Source organism: Delphinus delphis, chromosome 15 (genome assembly GCF_949987515.2).
Source record: "Delphinus delphis chromosome 15, mDelDel1.2, whole genome shotgun sequence".
Lineage (NCBI taxonomy): Eukaryota > Metazoa > Chordata > Mammalia > Artiodactyla > Delphinidae > Delphinus > Delphinus delphis.
The window spans coordinates 21,424,039-21,449,000 of NC_082697.1; the positions used below are offsets into that span (position 1 = coordinate 21,424,039).

The following is a 24,962-nucleotide window of genomic DNA, read 5'->3' on the forward strand; positions in this document are numbered from 1 at the left end:
CATAACCAGATGCAGTGAGTTTCTGCCTGCATATGGGTAAATGGACAGACGGGAGCTGTTGACTGACAGTGCTCCTAGACAGTCAGAAGAGCCACTGGGAGACGTGCCTCAAGTAGAAGACACAAACTGTCACCTCAACAGGACATGTTTAGTACTGACAATTAGCTCGTCCTCTCATCAATAAATTAAACTTCCCTATAAGAAAGAGACAACCCCTGGATCTGCTATTATATTAGACAGGCTATTTTAAAACAATTTGGGCAGGCAAATCAAGTGCTCTTAAAATGGGAATATGGGAGAGGATTGGGAAGATGGCGGAAGAGTAAGACGTGGAGATCACCTTCCTCCCCACAGATACATCAGAAATACATCTACACGTGGAGCAACTCCTACAGAACACCTACTGAACGCAGGCAGAAGACCTCAGACCTCCCAAAAGGCAAGAAACTCCTCAAGTACCTGGATAGGGCAAAAGAAAAAAGCATAAACAGAGACAAAAGGATAGGGACGGGATCTGCACCAGTGGGAGGGAGCCGTGAAGGAGGAAAGGTTTCCACACACTAGAAGCCCCTTTGCGGGCGGAGACTGCGGGTGGCGGAGGGGAGGAACTTCGGCGCTGCGGAGGAGAGCGAAGCCACAGGGGTGCAGAGGACAAAATGGAGAGATTCCCGCACAGAGGATCGGTGCCGACCGGCACTCACCAGCCCGAGAGGCTTGTCTGCTCACCCGCCGGGGCAGGCGGGACTGGGAGCTGAGGCTCGGGCTTCGGTAGGTCGGGGTCAGAGCGCAGGGAGAGGACTGGCGGCGTGAACACAGCCTGAAGGGGTTAGTGCACCACGGCTAGCCGGGAGGGAGTCCGGGAAAAAGTCTGGACCTGCCGAAGAGGCAAGAGACTTTTTCTTCCCTCTCTGTTTCCTGGTGCGCGAGGAGAGGGGATTATGAGCGCTGCTTAAAGGAGCTCCAGAGACGGGCTCGAGCCGCGGTTATCAGCGCGGACCCCAGAGACGGGCAGGAGATGCTAAGGCGGCTGCTGCTGCCACCAAGAAGCCTGTGTGCGAGCGCAGGTCACTATCCACACCCCGCTTCCGGGGAGCCTATGCAGCCCGCCACTGCCAAGGTCCCGGGATCCAAGGACAACTTTCCCGGGAATTCACCTCAGGCTGGTGCAACGTCATGCCGGCCTCTGCCGCCGCAGGCTCGCCTCGCACTCCGTACCCCTCCCTCCCCCGCGCCTGAGTGAGCCAGAGCCCCGGAATCAGCTGCTCCTTTAACCCCATCCTGTCTGACCGAAGAACAGATGCCCTCCAGCGACCTACACGCAGAGGTGGGGCCAAATCCAAAGCTGAACCCCGGTAGCTGTGCGAACAAAGAAGAGAAAGGGAAATTTCTCCCAGCAGCCTCAGAAGCAGCGGATTAAAGCTCCACAATCAACTTGATGTACCCTTCATCTGTGGAATACATGAATAGACAACCAATCATCCCAAATGGAGGAGGTGGATTTTGGGAGCAAGATATATTATTTTTTCCCCTTTTCCTCTTTTTGTCAGTGTGTATTGTGTATGCTTCTGTGTGAGATTTTGTCTGTATAGCTTTGCTTTCACCATCTGTCCTAGGGTTCTGTCTGTCTGCTTTTTTTTTTTTACTTTAAACAAAAATTTTTTTCTTAAAAATTTTTTTTTATTTTAATAACTTTATTTTATTTTACCTTACTTTATTTTATCCTCTTTCTTTCTTTCTTTCTACTTTTTCTCCCTTTTATTCTGAGCCGTGTGGATGAAAGGCTCTTGGTGCTGCAGCCAGGAGTCAGTGCTGTGCCTCTGAGGTGGGAGAGCCAACTTCAGGACACTGGTCCACAAGAGACCTGCCAGCTCCACGTAATATCAAACGGCGAAAATCTTCTAGAGATCTCCATCTCAACACCAACACCCAGCTTCACTCAACAACAAGCAAGCTACAGTGCTGGACACAATATGACAAACAACTAGCAAAACAGGAACACAACCCCACCAATTAGCAGAGGGGCTGCCTAAAATCATAACAAGTCCACAGACACCCCAAAAAACACCACCAGACGTGGACCGCACACCAGAAAGACAAGATGCAGCCTCATCCACCAGAACACAGGCACTAGTCCCCTCCACCAGGAAGCCTACACAACCCACTGAACCAACTTTAGCCACTGGGGACAGACACCAAAAACAATGGGAACTACCAACCTGTAGCCTGCAAAAAGGAGACCCCAAACACAGTAAGATAAGCAAAATGAGAAGACAGAAAAACACACAGCAGATGAAGGAGTAAGATAAAAACGCACCAGACCTAACAAATGAAGAGGAAATAGGCAGTGTACCTGAAAAAGAATTCAGAATAATGATAGTAAAGATGATCCAAAATCTTGGAAATAGAATGGAGAAAATACAAGAAACATTTAACAAGGACCTAGAAGAACTAAAGATGAAACAAGCAACGATGAACAACACAATAAATGAAATTAAAAATACTCTAGATGGGATCAATAGCAGAATAACTGAGGCAGAAGAACGGATAAGTGACCTGGAAGATAAAATAGTGGAAATAACTACTGCAGAGCAGAATAAAGAAAAAAGAATGAAAAGAACTGAGGACAGTCTCAGAGATCTCTGGGACAACATTAAACACACCAACATTCGAATTATAGGGGTTCCAGAAGAAGAAGAGAAAAAGAAAGGGACTGAGAAAATATTTGAAGAGATTATAGTTGAAAACTTCCCTAATATGGGAAAGGAAATAGTTAATCAAGTCCAGGAAGCACAGAGAGTCCCATACAGGATAAATCCAAGGAGAAACATGCCAAGACACATATTAATCAAACTGTCAAAAATTAAATACAAAGAAAACATATTAAAAGCAGCAAGGGAAAAACAACAAATAACACACAAGGGAATCCCCATAAGGTTAACACCTGATCTTTCGGCAGAAACTCTGCAAGCCAGAAGGGACTGGCAGGACATATTTAAAGTGATGAAGGAGAAAAACCTACAACCAAGATTACTCTACCCAGCAAGGATCTCATTCAGATTTGATGGAGAAATTAAAACCTTTACAGACAAGCAAAAGCTGAGAGAGTTCAGCACCATCAAACCAGCTTTACAACAAATGCTAAAGGATCTTCTCTAGGCAAGAAACACAAGAGAAGGAAAAGACCTACAATAACAAACCCAAAACAATTAAGAAAATGGGAATAGGAACATCCATATCGATAATTACCTTAAACGTAAGTGGATTAAATGCTCCCACCAAAAGACACAGACTGGCTGAATGGATACAAAAACAAGACCCATATATATGCTGTCTACAAGAGATCCACTTCAGACCTAGAGACACATACAGACTGAAAGTGAGGGGATGGAAAAAGATATTCCATGCAAATGGAAACCAAAAGAAAGCTGGAGTAGCAATTCTCATATCAGACAAAATAGGCTTTAAAATAAAGACTATTAGAAGAGACAAAGAAGGACAGTACATAATGATCAAGGGATCGATCCAAGAAGAAGATATAACAATTGTAAATATTTCTGCACCCAACATAGGAGCACCTCAATACATAAGGCAAATACTAACAGCCATAAAAGGGGAAATCGGCAGTAACACATTCATAGTAGGGGACTTTAACACCCCACTTTCACCAATGGACAGATCATCCAAAATGAAAATAAATAAGGAAACTCAAGCTTTAAATGATACATTAAACAAGATGCACTTAATTGATATTTATAGGAAATTCCATCCAAAAACAACAGAATACACATTTTTCTCAAGTGCTCATGGAACATTCTCCAGGATAGATCATATCTTAGGTGACAAATCAAGCCTTGGTAAATTTAAGAAAATTGAAATTGTATCAAGTATCTTTTCCGACCACAATGCTATGAGACTAGATATCAACTACGGGAAAAGATCTGTAAAAAATACAAACACATGGAAGCTAAACAATACACTACTTAATAACAAAGTGATCCCTGAAGAAATCAAAGAGGAAATCAAAAAATACCTAGAAACAAATGACAATGGAGACACGACGACCCAAAACCTATGGGATGCAGCAAAAGCAGTTCTAAGAGGGAAGTTTATAGCAATACAATCCTACCTTAAGAAACAGGAAACATCTCGAATAAACAACCTAACCTTGCACCTAAAGCAATTAGAGAAAGAAGAACAAAAACCCCTTGAAGTTAGGAGAAGGAAAGAAATCATAAAAATCAGATCAGAAATAAATGAAAAAGAAATGAAGGAAACGATAGCAAAGATCAATAAAACTAAAAGCTGGTTCTTTGAGAAGATAAACAAAATTGATAAACCATTAGCCAGACTCATCAAGAAAAAAAGGGAGTAGACTCAAATCAATAGAATTAGAAATGAAAAAGAAGTAACAACTGACACTGCAGAAATACAAAAGATCATGAGAGATTACTACAAGCAACTCTATGCCAATAAAATGGACAACCTGGAAGAAATGGACAAATTCTTACAAATGCACAACCTGCCAAGACTGAATCAGGAAGAAATAGAAAATATGAACAGATGAATCACAAGCACTGAAATTGAAACTGTGATTTAAAATCTTCCAACAAACAAAAGGCCAGGCCCAAATGGCTTCACAGGCGAATTCTATCAAACATTTAGAGAAGAGCTAACACCTGTCCTTCTCAAAATATAGCAGAGGGAGGAACACTCCCAAACTCATTCTACGAGGCCACCATCACCCTGATACCAAAACCAGACAAGGATGTCACAAAGATGAACAAGGATGTTCACTGATGAACATAGATGCAAAAATCCTCAACAAAATACTAGCAAACAGAATCCAACAGCACATTAAAAGGATCATACACCATGATCAAGTGGGGTTTATTCCAGGAATGCAAGGATTCTTCGATATACGTAAATCAATCAACATGATACACCATATTAACAAATTGAAGGAGAAAAACCATATGATCATCTCAATAGATGCAGAGAAAGCTTTCGAGAAAATTCAACACCAATTTATGATAAAAACCCTCCAGAAAGTAGGCATAGAGGGAACTTTCCTCAACATAATAAAGGCCATATATGACAAACCCACAGCCAACATCATCCTCAATGGTGAAAAACTGAAACCATTTCCACTAAGATCAGGAACAAGACAAGGTTGCCCACTCTCACCACTCTTATTCAACATAATTTTGGAAGTTTTAGCCACAGCAATCAGAGAAGAAAAGGAAATAAAAGGAATCCAAATCGGAAAAGAAGTAAAGCTGTCACTGTTTGCAGATGACATGATACTATACATAGAGAATCCTAAAGATGCTACCAGAAAACTACTAGAGCTAATCAATGAATTTGGTAAAGTAGCAGGACACAAAATTAATGCACAGAAATCTCTGGCATTCCTATACACTAATGATGAAAAATCTGAAAGTGAAATCAAGAAAACACTCCCATTTACCACTGCAACAAAAAGAATAAAATATCTAGGAATAAACCTATCTAAGGAGACAAAAGGCCTCTATGCAGAAAATTATAAGACACTGATGAAAGAAATTAAAGATGATACAAATAGATGGAGAGATATACCATGTTCTTGGATTGGAAGAATCAACATTGTGAAAATGACTCTACTACCCAAAGCAATCTACAGATTCAATGCAATCCCTATCAAACTACCACTGGCATTTTTCACAGAACTAGAACAAAAAATTTCACAATTTGTATGGAAACACAAAAGACCCCGAGTAGCCAAAGCAATCTTGAGAACGAAAAATGGAGCTGGAGGAATCAGGCTCCCTGACTTCGGACTATACTACAAAGCTACAGTAATCAAGACAGTATGGTACTGGCACAAAAACAGAAACATAGATCAATGGAACAGGATAGAAAGGCCAGAGATAAACCCACGCACATATGGTCACCTTATCTTTGATAAAGGAGGCAGGAATGTACAGTGGAGAAAGGACAGCCTCTTCAATAAGTGATGCTGGGAAAACTGGACAGGTACATATAAAAGTATAAGATTAGATCACTCCTTAACACCATACACAAAAATAAGCTCAAAATGGATTAGAGACCTAAATGTAAGGCCAGAAACTATCAAACTCTTAGAGGAAAATATAGGCAGAACACTCTATGACATAAATCACAGCAAGATCCTTTTTGACCCACCTCCTAGAGAAATGGAAATAAAACCAAAAATAAACAAACGGTACCTAATGAAACTTCAAAGCTTTTGCACAGCAAAGGAAACCATAAACAAGACCAAAAGACAACCCTCAGAATGGGAGAAAATATTTGCAAATGAAGCAACTGACAAAGGATTAATCTCCAAAATTTACAAGCAGCTCATGCAGCTCAATAACAAAAAAACAAACAACCCAATCCAAAAATGGGCAGAAGACCTAAATAGACATTTCTCCAAAGAAGATATACAGGTTGCCAACAAACACATGGAAGAATGCTCAACATCACTAATCATTAGAGAAATGCAAATCAAAACTACAGTGAGATATCATCTCACACCAGTCAGAATGGCCATAAGCAAAAAATCTAGCAACAATAAATGCTGGAGAGGGTGTGCAGAAAAGGGAACACTCTTGCACTGCTGGTGGGAATGTGAATTGGTACAGCCACTATGGAGAACAGTATGGAGGTTCCTTAAAAAACTACAAATAGAACTACCATATGACCCAGCAATCCCACTACTGGGCATATACCCTGAGAAAACCATAATTCAAAAAGAGTCATGTACCAAAATGTTCATTGCAGCTCTATTTACAATAGCCCGGAGATGGAAACAACCTAAGTGTCCATCATCGGATGAATAGATAAAGAAGATGTGGCACATATATACAATGGAATATTACTCAGCCATAAAAATAAATGAAATTGAGCTATTTGTAACGAGGTGGATGGACCTAGAGTCTGTCATACAGAGTGAAGTAAGTCAGAAAGAGAAAGACAAATACCGTATGCTAACACATATATACGGAATTTAAGGAAAAAAATGTCATGAAGAACCCAGGGGTAAGACAGGAATAAAGACACAGACCACAAGAATAAAGACACAGTCCACAAGAATGGACTTGAGGATATGGGGAGGGGGAAGGGTAAGCTGTGACAAAGTGAGAGAGTGGCATGGACATATATACACTACCAAACGTAAAATAGATAGCTAGTGGGAAGAAGCCGCATAGCACAGGGAGATCAGCTCGGTGCTTTGTGACCGCCTAGAGGGGTGGGACAGGGAGGGTGGGAGGAAGGGAGATGCAAGAGGGAAGAGATATGGGAACATATGTATATGTATAACTGATTCACTTTGTTATAAAGCAGAAAATAACACACCATTGTAAAGCAATTATACTCCAATAAAGATGTAAAAGAAAATGGGAATATGATTAATAGAGATTAAAGAGAAATTCCAAAAAATCAGTAACCTCCTTAAGTATTGTAAAGATATCGTATTTTACAAAATTTCAAAGTGAAAATCTATATATACATTGAATTGTATTTGAAATACGACAATTTCAAATACAAGAGAGTTAAGATTTAAAGGATGTCTTCCACAAATTAATTCATTCAACTCTCACATTTGAGAAGAGTGAAGGTGACCGTTTTCTCTGTGAAGCAATGACAACTGAACGTCCACACACAGCATTTTTTACTTTTCAAAGCTGCGGATCTGCATTAACCTCCCTTGTTGTATATGCCTGGTGTTGGGTATGTACAGCAAACACCATTTTCAGATCTCACAGATGGAAAAATTGAGATAGATGCCAAATGACTGTCACTGAGTTTCGGTTAGAGACTTGACTGGAACATGATTTCCTACTCCAAAACCTTTTTCTGTTTGTCCTTTCAGTCTGACAAGGGATGGGCAGCAAAAATTGAATAATAACAGCACAATTTCCTGAGTCCTTACTGTCTGCCAGGCACTGTGCTAATAAGCACTTTCATGGATTTCTCATTTTTCCTTAAACCCCAAGAGGTAAGAATCATTACTATTTTCACTTTCAAATGAGAAACTGAGGCTTAGAAGAGTTGGAGAACTCTCCAAAGGTCACAACGCTCAGAGCTGAGTCAAGTGCTAGAGACAGGATAAAAACCCACACACGTCTGGCTCCAAGCCTGTGAGCACTTCCATAGTTCAAAGAAGGAAAAAGTCTTTGTTTTATAGACTTTTTCTGGTATTAGCATATGAGCATATGAGTTCTTTATGCCATATCTGGGAACTACTGCAAACCAGCAGCATTAAATGTAAGGTCATCTGGCTCCTTTGCCTGTCTTTTCCTTATAAATTGAAGAAACTTTAAAAAAAAAAAAGAGGGGGGTGGGAATCTATAGCTAGACCAGCAAATTCCACATGCAACTTGGGAGAGTTAAACCAAAAAAAAAAAAGACACTCTGAAAGGTTTTATTTTGTTCATTCCATAAGAGAGGGCTAGAATAAAAAACTTAGATGGTAATTCAGTGAATAGCTCATTAAATAGAACAGATTGCAATTCACAGCAGCATAAGCCTGTTTGGGGGCTGCTAAAATAAACAGCTTCGTCTCCAAAGACACACAAGGAGGTGGTACGTGTGGCATCAAGGTGCCATTTCTGCAGGGCTGTGTGTGTGTGTGTTCTAACCCTCCTCCAGCCACATCCTCACTTTAAATGTTCATCTGTCTTCGGGAGCACTACCAAATCACTACCTTTCCAGGTGCCTCTCTCTCTCTCCGCAGGCAAGTCGCAAGCCTCCAAATGAGCGTGTGGATGCTACTCCTAATCTGCCCCTGACAGGCAGCGAGCTGCCCCTCGCTTATGGAAGGAGACAGTCATAAAAGAAGCTGCTATGAAGCCAACAGGAATCCCTCTTTTCTTAATAAGAGAGGACATGACTCAGAAACCCAGCAGGGGTCACAGTTACTGTCTGTAGTCATGGGTAGGAATTGCCCCACCATTGAGAAAAGGCCAATTTCCTTTTTTCTTCCAAAGCAAAGGGAGAGATAGGTATGTGGAGTTGGGGGAGGCACAAGCAACAGCAAAACAGAATCTTCCTCCAAGAGCTTCTGAAATAGGGCAGACTGTTAGAGAAGGATCCTAGGACTGCAGGTCACTTTCGGCAGGGGAAACAGAGGCTGGAGAATTAGTAAAAGGGATTTTTTTTTTTTTTGAGAATATACAGCTAACTGATAGCAGTTCTAATAAGAATCCAAGGATATCAGGCCAGAGTTGCCCACAAAGGGAAAACTATGTGTTAGGCCACAGCCTTAACACATGAGCATGTGCCAGGTTTTTACAAACAATCTCATTAATCTTCAAAATGACCCTCTAATAAAACTATCATGAAAACTAATACACATACACACACAGGGCAAGGCATTTCCCCAAAGAACAGAATTTATGTGTGGCAGAGCTGGGATTTAACCTTTGGCTGTATGACCCCTGGGTTCATGTTCCTTCTATGGTACCATGATGCCTCCATCACAGGTAGGCCATCCATTTCCAAATTCACTAAAAATAAGCAAACAAACAACTAGACTATTAGACGATTCATCTGAATTTTCACAACATATAAGCCAGCCTTGAGAGAACCAGGGCTTCTGTGAAGTTGGGAGACTGTGGACCCCACTGAGAGAGGACAGAGGATGAGAAAAGCAAAACAGAGTGCTCAAGGCTACACTGCAAGGTAAGAGTCAGAGGTGGGGGGCCAGAACTTCTCCTCCAATGGTAGGAAGGATGACTGTGATCGGGCAGGGCACGGGCAGGGAGGCAGGAGAGAACGGGTGAAGGGGCATATGGCTAAATCTGCATCTAGGAAAGAGGCAAGCAGGACAGGGAAAAACACCATAGCATCCCCTGCCCCACACCTCTGGCTTCTACTGACTGTCAGCTGTGTTCTGCCAAGTTCATAGACTGAGAAGTTTGGGAACCACTGTTTCAAGAACAGCTGAGAGGAACTCTCAGCAGGACTCCCTTTTCTTAGGCTTGCCCAGGAGATTCCAGCATTTAGCAGACTTGACAGCAGTCTCACACTTCCACTGTCTACACACCTACCAGTGCTTTACGATCACCAATCCCACTCATTCATTCCTGCGCTTTACCCCCTTTGTACAAATCCTTAAATGAGTTTCAAATGCTAAGGAAATAGTCAAAGTCTGTTTCAGACATCACGGCCTGTGGATACTGTTTCATTACAAGGAGTCCCTCTTTCTCTTTCCAGGATAAAGCCTGGGATGATTTAACTGTGGCAAAATTAGCATACAATTTGTAAGTCATTATGGTGCAAAGTATGTGGCGAGAACACTTTATTGAATAAACGTGCTGAGAATAATTTTCCTAGGAACTAAAAAAAGGAAAACCTCTCTTCAAGGCTCTCCTCCTTCTTTTAAAATCCTTGCCAGTATCTATATAATTATGTCTTACTTCTGACACTCAGAAGCCTGGCATTTCTGTACATTTAACCAACAGAAGCCAGAAGGAACCCATGAGAAGTCAGGATATCTTCCCAACAACAGGGACCTTGGCATTTTCTGGGCTTTTTTTTGCTTGGGGAGTCAGGTGAAATCTGCTGAGACAAGCACCCTGGGTATTTATAGATCACAGAGAACTGCTGCTCACTAGAAGAGTCTTAAGAATTACATGACCTTTAAAAGGTTAACCAGGAAGCCCAAGGGTATGTTCAGATACACTGTGGCCCTGAAGTCACATGGACACTGAATATAACGTGAAAGCATTGGGCGACTGCCCAAGACGTGAAACTCTTTCCTAGTTACAGATTATTGTAGGTAATGCGACTTGAACTGAGTATGTATACAATTATCAGTTTGTCCTGTAGACTCTTCTAAATAGGAGTATCTTTCTGTGTTTAATATAGCTACAGGTATGCCACAGAATTTACACAGTTGTAAAAAATATTTTTTTGATGATGGGGCTATTCAGAGGAAACAAAAATTAGGGTTAAAATGAGAGTTTAGATGTAATGTAGAAAACTCAGGACCCTCTATCTTCCTTAATACCCACGGACAAATATTAATTTTATCTCATGAGTAGTTGTCCTTCATTTACTGCATGTTAATCACTATGTAGGTCCTAAGAATACGATGAACAAGAGATTAGAGTCGTAGAGACAGAGAGTAAACAAACATATAAAATAATTACAGGTTACGAAGAAGCACTGGCATGGGGACACTACTTTACATACGGGTGTCACTGAAAAGCTCTCTGAGGGGGTGACATTTAGGCTGAGACCTGAAAGTAGAAGGAGGCACCAGCGTGAGAAGAGGCAGGACGGGGAGAAGCAAATGCAAAGGCTATACAGCTGGAAGTTAACGCACAGCAGCAGGAGAGGAAGTGGGAGAAGGAGAGGGGACTCAGATCACACAAAATCTTGCAGCATTAGGGAAGGAAGAAAATCATGTGTGCAGAGAGGTGGTGGTAGAAACAGTGCTCACAGAGAAAAGAAAACTAAAGGTTCTCTGGCCACCTCTACAGGCCGGGACCTGTGGAAGCAGCTTTCACGTGTGTTATAGCTATGTCACCAAATTCCTAAATATGTAATTCCTCACAGACCCACAGGTTGGGACGTATACCTCAAAAACAAAACACCAGAAAGGAAGAAAATAAAGCTGGGGAAGTTAGGCTATTTGTCCGCAGTTGGAGAACCAGAAGAAGCCTGGCTCTAAAGCCCATGCGCCCCCCTCACACCTTCTGCCCTGGAGTATAACTTATCACTCGCCCCAAAACTTAACTTGGCTTCCCACTGCCCCTCCTTTGCTCCTGTTCCTCTCTAGTCTGGAAATGGCTTATATGTCTCCTCCTTTTAAGGTTCAGCTTGAATTCTGCCTCATCCACAAAACTGTCAGGGGTGACTCGAGGTGCAGATGGCTTCCCCCCTGCTCCTTGGATTCTTCCAGCCCTCAGCAGCAGCAGCAGTACTCCTGGGGCCCATTCTTCTTTTGACACTTCCACCTGTGTTCACCCCAGCCAGTGCCTAGCTTACTGCCTTGCACAGAGCAGGTGCCTGTCATCTGCCAAATGACTGGATTCTTTTCAGTGAATTTTGGTCAGCTGCAAACCATGGACACTTGCACCGCGCCCGTGGGAATCTGGAGTTTGCAGGGAAGATGGTGGCTCCGAGACACTAAAAATGTCAATACTTGATCCCCCTTCTCTTGGTCAATACCTGACCCTGTTATTTAAGGTGTTTTTTGTTGCAGACTTGGCAGAGTATATGAGATATTTATTCATTATGGATATGACAGTCAACGTTATCAAATGCCTGAGAAAAAAGTATTCAATTCAGGTCAACAAATATTTGCTGAATTCCCAGTAGGTGTAGGACATCCAAGTTTAACGGGGGTGGGGTGGAGTGAGGCAACAAATCATTTAAGAGAGACTTAAGAGAGTAGGCTGCATGAAGGAGAGACGAAATGAGGTGGTTTGTTCCAGGTCACTTCATACCTGTGAGGCGGCTTCATCTGGCAGGATGAGCCTGAGTGCTGGCAGAGAGCGCTGCTCACAAACACGTCCCTCCCCCCCGCACCCCGCCACGACTCTCCCAGCAACACTGAGGCTGCTGAGCACTAATAGCGTTGGAACGTTTGCCAGTGCCCAGCAAAACAGCCTTGGCATCAAGGAGACAGGTGTTTGTCAGGGAATGGCGGGGCCCTGCGCCTGTGCACACAGAAGCACCGTGAACGCTGGCGAGAGTGGCTGCAGCCATTACTCTCCGTCAGTGCTAATCAATTTCACACCCTCTTCAATGCTGATAATAGATAATCTGGTAGGAAGCAGCCCAAGTTTCTTTTTTTTCTTTTTTTTTTAACATCTTTATTGAAGTATAATTGCTTTACAATGGTGTGTTAGTTTCTGCTTTATAACAAAGTGAATCAGTTATACATATACATATGTTCCCATATCTCTTCCCTCTTGTGTCTCCCTCCCTCCCACCCTCCCTATCCCACCCCTCTAGGCGGTCACAAAGCACCGAGCTGATCTCCCTGTGCTATGCGGCTGCTTCCCACTAGCTATCTATTTTACGTTTGGTAGTGTATATATGTCCATGCCACTCTCTCACTTTGTCCCAGCTTACCCTTCCCCCTCCCCGTATCCTCAAGTCCATTCTGTAATAGGTCTGTGTCTTTATTCCCGTCTTACCCCTAGGTTCTTCCTGACCTTTTTTTTTTTTTTCTTAGATTCCTGCTCCCTGATGCCCAACAGCTTCCTCTGGTCTCTCTCAAAAAACAAAACAAAAGAAAACAACACCCTCCCCCCCCCAAAAAAAACAAACAAAAACCAAAGTCTATTCCAGGTTCACCTCAGATGAAGCATCTGATGGTGCCAATGCTCTGGTCTGCTAGGACAACTCCTTCTGGGTTATCTGGTAAGGAGGATGCTCTTAGGAAAAGGACTGCCTGGCATACTTAAAAGTTACATGGGAATTCCAAAAGAAGCTAGGAAAATCTAACAACAGCAGTAGCTTTTACTTATTGAGCAAAGTAAATACATAGTTTATGCTTAGTCTTCATGATAGCACTGAAAGGGAGGTGTTATGGCCATTTTACAGATGAGAAAATCACAGCTCGGAGAGGTCAACTCATTTGCCCAAGGTCTCAGAGCTAGGAAGCAGCAGAGCTCAAATTCAAATCCAGGCTTATCTGACCCCCTACCTCATGCGCACCTTTCTACTAGGCTGCTGCTGGCACTCCATGAAGACAGTAGCTGATCAACCTCTCATTGTGCTTTTAAGCCATTTCATTTTCAAAAAATGGCAGTTACCAAAGTATGCTCACCTGAATCTGAGGGAAAACGTTAAGTTGGAGGGGATTTGAGAGACCGCCTTTGCTGATGCCACATTATGGCTAAGAATCTGGGGCTACACAAGGCACAGTGACAAGGTGTGGCGAGGCAGTGATTGTGAGGTGCATGCCCGCACTAAAATCCTAGCCCTCGGACTCCCAGGTGTGCCTTCAACCAGCCCTAAAAATCTCCTTCAGCAGATAACTTGGGGAATTCCATCAGCAGGAGTTCTAATTGTCCCATGGCTGTTTCCCTACAAAAGTCTAGGGAAAGTTCAATTTGTTTCTGATTATCATTCAGTCAAAGATGAAGAATATATATTTTGGCACTTTAACAATCAGTAAGTGTCGACCATGTACAAGTTACTGTGAATGGAGGAAAAAAGGGAAGAGGAAAGTTTAATCAAAGAATAAAATAAAGGGGGTGAGGTGTGTGGAATGAAGGGACTGTGTGTGGAATATGCTGGTATCTGAAGTCCAGCCTCAGAATTCAGAGTCTCTGCCATTTACCCTGTAATAGTATCACCACATTAAAGAAGAAAGTCCCAGTCAATCAATTCAATCAATCAACAAACATCTGAGGACTTACTAGGTTTAGAGAGCACAGGGAAATCACAAGAATGATACATATGGTTACCTATCTACTGGTATTCATAAATGAAGGTATAGTTTGTGAAAGGGAATGGGTGGCTTAGAAGGGCACAGACAACAAGGTCACTGTTTTCCCCAAGCTCTAGTCTCTCACCCTGGCCTGAGGCACAACTTGAGGGAAGATGCTAGTGTAATTCCCAATGTACACAGCTCTGCCTCATGGCTGGCCTGCCCCAACACAGACGGGAGGGGTGCTGAAGCAGGCTCTCCCACCAGTGAGGCTCAAAAGCCTCCAGTGTGTCTTTAAGGCAAGAAGAGTGAAAAGAAAATAGAGTGATATAGCAAATCCAGATCACGAAGAAAATGGGCTCTACTACAGACTTTGAAAAAAGCAAAAAAAGGATCATTGTGCAACATGACCATAGACTGAGGGTACTTCCCTGGTGGTGCAGTGGTTAAGAATCTGCCTGCCAATGCAGGGGACATGGGTTTGATCCCTGGTCCGGGAAGATCCCACATGCCATAAAGCAACTAAGCCCGTGCACCACAACTACTGAGCCTGTGCTCTAGAGCCCATGAGCCACAACTACTGAGCCTGTGTGCCACAACTACTGAGCCCGAGCGCCCTAGAGCCCACGTGCTGCAACTACTGAGCCCACGTGCTGCAACTACTGAAGCCCGTGCTCCTCCACAAGAGAAGCCACCGCAATGAGAAGCCCACGCACCACAACGAAGAGTAGCCCCTGCTCGCCGCAAGTAGAGAAAGCCCACACGCAGCAACAAAGACCCAACGCAGCCAAAAACAAAAAGAGAGAATACAAATCAGACATTAACCAATATGAAAACCTGCCCCGATTAAAGGGACAGATGAGAAATCAACTGAGGACACAGATAGCAGAGAACAAAATAGAAGCAGATGAAAAATACAGGAGGTAGGGTAACACCCTAGGTAAGTATGGCTTGTCAAGAAAAAACATCTAGCAGGTTTCATCTCCCTTAGCAACCACCTCATCAGACAATGCGGCTCAGTCACTCTGACCTGGTTTGCAGGCCATGCTGCAGAGTTTTGAGCTCCCTTCTCTAGGTCTCTAGGTTTCATCTGCAAATGCGGGAACTGTATTCAATGACCTCACAGTCTCCTTCCAGTGCCTCCCTATGACTACAGAAGCCAGCAAGTGTGTGTGCCAAGACACACTCTGCCACTGTGCTTTGGTCAGATTTTCGAAGAGAAGCTCTTATCAAGGGTACTTGTGCTACCACCCAGACTCCCAGGTCAGACCGGGATCAATTGTACACATCCATCCTCTTCAGGGACTTCACTCCTGTTAAAAGGGCAGTTATAACCACTGGCGGACTGTCACCTGCTCAGCTCTTACGACATGTTAGGTGGCACACAAAGGTAGATGGCACCTTTGCCCTTGCCTGTCCTGTGGGGAGATACGAGGTGCACAAGGGACCCAATGGAGTGCAAGTCAACAGCTGGCAAAAGACAGGCAGGGATACGTACGTGTTTTTCCCCTTCAATCTTCTTGTCGGCCACCTGCATTGCATCCAGATATTTAAAATGCAATTCCATCAGCCTGTCAACCTGAAAGAGAGATACTTCACAGGCATGAGTGAGAAAGAAAGAGTATACCAAGGCAAGAGAACACGGGAGCTCCTATTCGTCTTACTGTCACTCCCCACGAAGGGAGAGCCACTCTACCACTTCTCACTCTGGATATGAGCTTTGCTGTGGAACACATCAGGAAGGGATCAAACGGCTCGGGCAGAACAAAGCAAACACTTAGCATGGATGCAGTTTGAACACAGGCCATTCCCGAAGGACACTATGCATTCCCAGCCCTTCTAGGTCTCCCCTGAATTCACGTTGTTAAAAACAAACAAATAAATAAAAATTCAAGTCCCATATTGCACAGAGAAGAAGCATGAAGTTACATACTTGATATTCACTTAGAACTATACAGAAATTTCTTTTTTCAAACTGAAACCTTTCATGTTCAGATTCTGCCCCAGAGCTGATCTTTTTTTAAAAACGGTCTAAGTAAAATCTCTTTAGTTGCTTTTCAGTCAGAAGAGAGTGCAAGAAAAACTCCTTCACAACTTAAAAAAAGCCCCTGACTTTTGCTTAGCAATAACCTAAAAATCAGTTTCAAACTTAGCAAAAGTCATGCTTCAAACATGGCCTGAGGAATACTGAGTGGGCTTGAAAGTTTCATTTTTTTCCCTAAGACGTCCAAAAGATTGAAGGAACACTGTGAAGCCAGCCTAAACTTCTAACCTCTCTTTGTACTGGGTTGGCACCACTATGGTTCTTGGCAACCCTGGTATTTACCCAGGAGCTTGTATTGATTAATAGTAGATGTTGCTTCAACACAGCATCAGACAGTCAGGAAGACTGTGCCCAAACCTTCCCTGGTTAACAATGATGACCCTAAGATCGTATATATTTCAGTTTACAAAGTATTCTCATATCCACTATTTCCTTAAACATTAGGAAAGCCTGATAAGGCAGGCAGGGAAGATAGAGAGAGCAGCCCTAATTTTAAAGATGAGGAAGCTGATGCACAGACATTAGATAATGTCACCAGGGTGACATGATTGCTAAGATGTTCTGTGTCCTAACCCAATGGCCTCTTCTTCCTTTTTTTTCTTTTTTTGCAAACAACAATTGCACTTATTTGTATTACTTACATGGTAACAAATGGTTTCATTGCATATTAAGAATTTTTAAAGCACTGACCTAATCTTTTCCTCCTCATCTTAATGATCCATAATGGTACACTGTTGCGTACAGAAATGGTTTCAAAATACTTGGGGTCAAGGGTGATGCATTAGGAGATGAGAGGCAGAAAAACCTTTGAGATCCAAACCAATGGAGCCCAGATGCTGGAGAAGATATTTTAGGGCAGGAACACTTAACCCAGCACTCCTCAGATCGCATCAGGGAGATAGTGATTCTATTCCCGCTGGTCCCAGTCCCATCTTTACAGTCCAACAAGCACCCACCTTCTCACTGTCATTTTCAGTGAATTTATTCAGAAGCCGGGTCCGCTGCTGCCCTCTCAGGTTCCGCAGGAGGGAAGCCAGGATCGAACAGACATGCTCTGTGTTGGGAAGGAGAAAAGAGAACATGCTGTGATCAGAGCAGTAATTATTACCTCTCTTCAAGCCTGGTCTGGTTCTATTGAAGGAGGAATAAGTAGGTCTTCCCTGACTGCTGCTATTGCTTAATAAGACAAGAACCTAAATTGTGTCAATGGAAAACTGAACTGATTTTCACATACGGTGCAAGAAACATATTCAAAAGGGATTATATCCCCAAAGACAACTTGAGCAAGTGAATCAAAACTAAGTTAGAATTTCTGTTCTGCCTATAATTAATTGAGTTTTATTGTCTGCAACAGAACCTCAAACTAATCCCCCCATTTACAGAAATAACCGGTAAATAGAGTATGAATACTAACCATGAGGTGAGCACATAACGAACAAATAAGACATGTTCTACCATATTCTCAAATTACCTTATAACGTCCCCAGGTAAATATCTGAGAATTAAATAAGAAATACGAAAGGGTCCCAGTGCTATCACTTACATTCTGGTGCACCTAAAATCCCTACCTCAAGTTTAAAGACAGCAGGACAGTAAGGACTTCAAAAGGATAACAATGTTTTTTCAGTCCACATAACCTATAGGCTTCTATTATGAGATACTATTCTTCTAGCCAGGGAAGAAAAGGGTAATTGAAGGGTATATCATAGGCTTCAGCTGTAAAGAGGTTCTTTTCTTTAAAAAGGATTTTTAAAAACCAAGGATAATGATGTTGAAAAGGAGATGGCAGAGTAAAGTTTGTTTTGAAATAAAATGCTCACAGTGTGGGCAACAAATATTCTGTTTGAAAACTGACTGAACATCTTCATATGCCAAAGTTTGAGTTCTCAAAAAGTCATTTTCCTCACTTATATCAGAGAAGCATTCCTCACTACTTCATTTCCCCAATCTCTTAATGCTAGAGTTATTCAGTCTTTAGACTTCTATTTCTACCTCCTACTCCTTCTTCTATCTACTTTCACCTCCCTGGGGATCTCATCTAGTCCCACAGCTTTAAAGACCATTTACGTGCTGACAACTCCCAAACTTGTGTCTATAGGCCAGTCCTGTTTTCTGAACACAGGCTCATGAATTCACCTGTCTACCTGCTCTCTCCACTTGGTTGTCTAGCAGGACTGAACATGGTTTTGGAACCAAGCTCCTGACCTCCCTCCTCAGGCCTGTCCCCAGTTTGTTCCACTGAGTTAATGGCAACAAGGTCCTCCAGTTTCTCAAGCCAAAAACAGTGGCGATATCCTTGATTCTCTTCTTTCTCACATGTCCCACAGAAACCTTATCAGCTGTAGTTTCAAATTACACCCAGGACTCCATGTCTTCTTACTGCTACCCCCACTGCCATTACACTGGTCCACAGCACCATCACCTCTTGCTTGGAATACTCAGCAGCCTGCTTGTGGGGCTCTCTGCTTCCACCCTTGCTGGCTTTGGCCTGATCTCCATAGAGCAGTCAGAATGATCCTTTAGGTTAAAACCTAAGTCAGACCCTATCATTCTTCTGTGTAAAACCCTCTAATGGCTCCCCACTCACTCAGACTAAATGCTGTTTCTAACGTCAGACAGGCTTCTGTCCTGGGGCCTCTGTACTTACTGTTTTCCTTGCCTGAGATGCTCCTCACCAGACTATCTGCATGGCTCAATCCTCAAATCTAGCTTTACTCAACTGTCATCTTCTCAATGAGGCTTTTTCTTGACCACACTATTTAAAAATGCAGTGCTCCAACACCACCGATTTCCAAGTCTTAACTGCTTTATTTTTCTCTTCAGCATGCATTATCTTCTAAAATACTGTATAATTAATTATTTGTTTTGTTCACTGCCACCCTTCAATTAGAATATAAGCTCCTTGAAGGAAGGGATTTTAGTCTGCTTTGTTCATTGGTATATCCCTGGTCCCACAACAATGTCTAGCACATAGTAGGTGCTTTAGAAATACCTGCTGAACAAATGGGAAGAAAGCAGGCTCTCAATACAAGTTTTTGGTGGTGGTGGTGGTGGTGGTGGGACCAGACAAACAAATCACTCTTGAACTCTGGGTATTTTTCAAATGCCTTTGAATAGCTTTCACCTTTTGTATATAGTGCCTATCCCAAGTTCAGAGTAATAGCACCCTTGCATTGGTAATATGCTCTCAAACCATCAGTTACAAAACGGTCCTTAAAGATATTTTGCATTTGGGAGTAAGTGAATGACTTTTTCTTAGGGAGCCATCAGTTTGAATAAAATATCTCTAGTCAGTAGATTCACTTTTTTAAGTATAAATTTTTTCTTAAAATATGCTGTGGAGAGAGGTATTATACCTTCTCAAGACCCCAAGTTCTCCCCAATATCTTTCTTCTAACTTCCGATGTAAAGCTGGGATTGAGCTGGTATAAGCTCCACCTTGATAAAAAGGAAGGGGCACGGAACAGGAGTAGGGTGAGATGAGGGCAGAAAGTGGCGAGTGGACAGCATAGGACCTGTCTTCACAGGAAGGCAAAAACCATCATGAACCTAGGGTAAGGAACCAAGACAGCTCAGCTCAGGGTGACAAAGTATAATAAGAAGGGACGTCTTTGGAGGCTCACATCAGGCAAAAACAACAAAAAAAACAGACTTCTGTGTATGTCAAGGAGAGAAGATTAGAGGAAGGAAGAGTGGGGGACATAATCAGTTCTGCAATCTTGGGCCAAGCAACTGGATGTGGCTCTGATCTCTTCAAGCTGGTGAACAGGCCATAAAAAATGCAGTGAATTTTAACAAGCTTAGTTTTGAAACTTTGAAATTACTCAGCATGACAACTGCTAACAACTTCCATGTATATATATGACAATCTGACAACCACAGAGGAAGAAAAAAAAAATCAGCCAGAGAGTTCTCATAGATTATCTAGGCCAAATCTCTTATTGTACCTATAGAAAAATCAAGGCCCGGAGAGAAGTGACTTGTCCACACAGCTAATGGGTGAAAGAGGTAGAACCCAAATTTCAGATTACTCACTCAATCATTCACTGACCGCTTACCTCTGTGCCTGGCAAGCACTTGGTTATCAGGGCCTCCAAACAACATAGTATCCCTAACCTTAAGGAGCTCTGTGTTTAGTGGGGAAAACAAAACAATAATTACAGTGCAGTGTGACAAGTTCCATCACTGAGGTAGGCAGAGGGGATCTGGGGAGCACAGACAAGGTATAGCTGACCTAGAGGAATTCCCACCGGAGGTAACAAACAACTGAAAATCTTAAAACAAAACAAAACTAAAAAGCCATGGCTGACAACTAGATAGAGAAGATAGAGCACTCCAGGCAGAAGGAACAATATATGCAAAGGCCGGTTTGGATGGCGTATCACATACACGTGCGGGAGGAGAGGCCAGTCAGGTGGGGAAAGGCTGGAGAAAAAAGCGACAAGGTTCCACCAATGAATTTTAAGCTGTAGACAGATAAGACTAGATATGAGTTTAGACCAATCCTTGGCTGCTAGATTCCTTTTAGAGATCAAGATAATGTTTCTCTTTCCTGATAAATTTTTTGTGCTTTTTACCTGAGTTACCTCTTTGCCTTGGCTGTTAAGAAGCTCAAAGGTGAGTCCATGCTCAACCACAGGAGTCAATTTCTTTTACTACTTTATTATTGACTCTCTCCATCCTCCACCAATGGATTTTAAAATAAAAGGAATGGATGCATATGGTAAAAACCAAACTATACAAAAAGATATGAATGTCCTCAACAAATATTTATTGAGCACGTACTAATATTTTTCTTTTCCCATACTCCTCTCACTACCCTGTTCATCTCTCCCAAAGGACAAAAAACTACTAGTATCTTGTGTACACCTACAGGAGGGGAAAAAATATATATACATACATACACACATGTATGTATGTATACATACATGTGTGTAAATATACACACACATATATTCTCTACTATATTTTTCCATATCAGCACATACTTTTTTTTTAATGGCTGTCAGGAATTCCACTGAACTTATTTATCATAATTTAACTAATGCCCCAGTCATGGATATTAGGTGGGTTCCAGTTTTGGGTTGTTTGTTGTTTTTGCTATTGGAAACAATGCTGCAATGAACGTCCATGTACACGTATTCTGGCACGTATACCTTTATTTCTGGCATGGATACACTTTTGCACATATATTCTTATGGCAAATTCCTAGAAGTGGAAGTGGTGAGTCAAAAGCTATTGACATATAAAATGTTGAAAGACAATGACAAATTGTCTTCCAAGAAGGTTGTACCAATTAACTTCCACTCTCAGTATGTGTATGTGTGTGTATCTATGTGTTTTGTACATACAAAAAGCTTTGATGATTACCTTTTACATGTGGGAAGCATGTAACTTAGTAGGAAAAGCTTACATTTTGGAGTCAGACAACATAGGTTCAAATCTAAGCTCCTACCACTTGCTTAAGGGCATGTCCTTAAGTAAATTAACCAGAATGTGCTGGGAAATACCTACATGCACATACACGTATATCATACACACACACTGAGAGTGGAAGTATAATTTTACATACATAGTGTAAAAGAATATCTGTTTTCCCATATCCTCACTCAGATTGGATATTATCCAACTTAGAAATTATGACAACCTTGTAGGTGAAAAATATGATCTTCTTTCGATTAGCATGTTTTTATTTTTATTATGAATAAGGTCAAACACCTTTTCTGATGTTTACTGACCATTTGTATTGCTCTCTGTGTGAACTGCCGGGCCTTATCCTTTGCCCATTTTGATTTCTATGAGCTCTTTGTAAATTAAGAATATTACCCTTTTGTCTTCTACACTGCAAATATTTCCCCCGGTTTGACATCTGTCTTTTGATAAATTCTTACTCAAAGCTAAGATTTAGTATCACCATATTGTTTTGCTGTAAGTTGCTTCAAATTCCGGTATGAAAGTAAGCAGGGTACAATAATAACTGTCACCAATTTATTGTGTATCAATAACAGTAGGCTTGAGTCTGTACACAATTTTCTCATTGAATCTTCACTACTAAGCTATGCAAAAGGTATTATTCTCATTTCTGATTTATTATGCAGAATCCAAGTGTCACAGAGGTTAATCAATTTACTTAGTAGGTCATGTCCTTGAGAGAGTGGTGGGAACTTAGGTTTGAACCCATGTTGTCCGGCTCCAAAATGGAAGCTTTTCCTGCTAGGTTACAGGCTCCCACATATAAAAGGTAACCATCAAAGCTTTTAAAGAAGAAACTTTTATGATAAAAGAGATCAGAAACTAAACCATGTAAAACCTGAAAATGTGCTTCATGGGGGGGCTCACTGTGTCCAAAAGACAGGCACTATGTAAATGTGGATTAACAAAAAAGTCAATAGTTTTAACGAGAGGAAAGTGAAGCGAAAGGCCATATGGAGGTAAGACATGAATAACACCCTTCTTTTCTCTCTTACTGAATTACCCTTTCCAGAAGCAATTTCTAGCAGAGTCCAAATAAAGAAGTGACTTTGAGCTCTGGGCAGTTCCACAAATACTAAACCAAAACTTCTCAATAATTCTCCCACTTAATCTTCCTGATTAAAATGGATGAGGAGTTGCAAGAGAATGTTCTTTTATTTTTTGGGGGTGGGGTGGGGGGGCCACGCTGCGCGGCTTGCGCAATCTTAGTTCCCTGACCAAGGATTGAACCCAGGCCCTGGCAGTGAGAGCGCAGAGTCCTAACCACTGGACCGTCAGGGAATTCCCAAGAGAACGTTCTTTATATACCTCAACAAGATGGGATGTGGGGTGCTGGTGGCACAGAGAGAGTGTCAGGAGCTGTAATTTTCAAAGAGGAAAATATAATATAGAGGAAAATCATTTTTTCTGGAAATAGATCATATTAGCATGTATTTCCACAGCTCATCCCAGCCTGGAACAGGAGATACCTTGATCAGTTGCAGTGGTATACTAAGAACAAATGACATATACCTATTAGTTTGGGATTTTAAGTAAAGGACAGGTTGTCATAGGCAGACCTGAATCTGCCTATATTCTTTGCATCTCTCTCTCTGGGTGCTGTGGCTGGTCGTAGGTCACTGGTGCCTGCCAGATAGGAAAACACTTCATTCACCCTAAGTTTTGCGCATACACATGAGTGCAAACACACACACACACACACACACACACACACACACACGCTTTCATTAGCCACTAATAAATGTAGCTTCCCTAGGAACAGATTTCAGCCCAAGGTGGTGTCAATTTCTCACGCACCAAGGAGATGGGGAGAGCTACTGGCACAGAGAGCAGGGGAGATAACAGGTTTATCTGCTGGCCAACACCGCTCAGCTGCCCTGTCATTTCGACAGGATAAAATGGAGGTGAAGGATGGCTATGGAGCTGTCAATATAGACAGGGTGGATGTGGTGGCCCCACTGCAGAGAACAACCTCTAAGGCAGGACCCAGGAAGAGCAGAACATACGCACGCACACGCACACACATTAAAGGAATCCACAAGGCGCAGGGAGGGGAAGGTCATGCAAATCTACACTTTGAAGTCACTAGGTAAGGAGGCAGGGGTCTTGGTGGAGAATTAGAGAGCCAGTACTGAAACTGTGTGCCAGTGTGAGTCCTTTCCTGCTGGGTGCCTTGCTCAACAGTCAGACAACTGACTGCCTCAGACACTAATTAGTGAAACTGCCTAGAGGAGTGGTTCTGGCCCATTCTTCCCCCAGCTCAAATCCCTTCAGGGCCTCTCCAGAGTGATTAGCAATGGGTTAGACCCCCCTGGATATATGCAATGGGGGCTAAAAGTTTGATTCTCTAGGGTCAATCAGAATTCTGTAATTTTCAGAGCTGAAAGGAGAATTAGAAATCTTTGTTTCAACTCCTCTGAGATTTCGAGTATAGAAACAAAAGCCCTGATAAAGGATGTGATTTGCTGCTTCCAGTCAAAAGTACCTTTCTAGGCCACTGAAATCTAGATCTGCAATTTGTCCCCCCACTCCTTATTTTTTCCTTCTTAAAATCATGACAAACACTTTTGAGAATCTGATGAACCCTTATGCATGCCATTCCCTCCCGCATATATAGATACAAATGCCACATTTCCATGAAGTTTCAGAGCGTTCCCATCTCTTAGGGATGGCCAAGATCTAGTATACCCAGATCAGAGGTCTTTCCAGAATGGCACAACCAGACTGTGGCAATCACTCTAACCAGCCTCCTGCAGCATGTGCCACTTTTGTAAAGAATGAGATGGAAGTGCATTTCCCATCCTCATCCTTAAAAAAGTATGGTCCAAATCCCAATAGGCTGACGTCACCTCTCTCTGTGAGGAGAGTGATTCATCCAGACGGGCCTATAAACAACTAGGCCCATCAGTGTCCTACTGCTGAGAGGTACACTGAGAGGACTAACTCCAGGGACCTCCTCCAGAAACGCTAAGTGAATTAATTAATTATGTGGGGCTTCAGAATCAGACAGACTTGGATTCAAATCTTGCCTCTGACACTCACTAGCTGGTT

The 24,962-nt window shown here is 42.3% G+C and overlaps 1 protein-coding gene across 2 annotated transcripts in view; it reads right to left on the reverse strand.

The window, feature by feature from the left end:
• CTNNBL1 (catenin beta like 1) overlaps positions 1-24,962 on the reverse strand; it is a 167,171-nt gene that overhangs the window by 19,245 nt on the left and 122,964 nt on the right. For both annotated transcript variants that reach the window (XM_060030810.1, XM_060030811.1), the window contains exons 12-13: positions 17,396-17,493; positions 15,894-15,974 (exon numbers count right to left, since the gene is read on the reverse strand). In XM_060030810.1, coding sequence (XP_059886793.1) covers positions 15,894-15,974; positions 17,396-17,493 — 179 coding nt within the window. The remainder of the gene's footprint in view (positions 1-15,893; positions 15,975-17,395; positions 17,494-24,962) is intronic.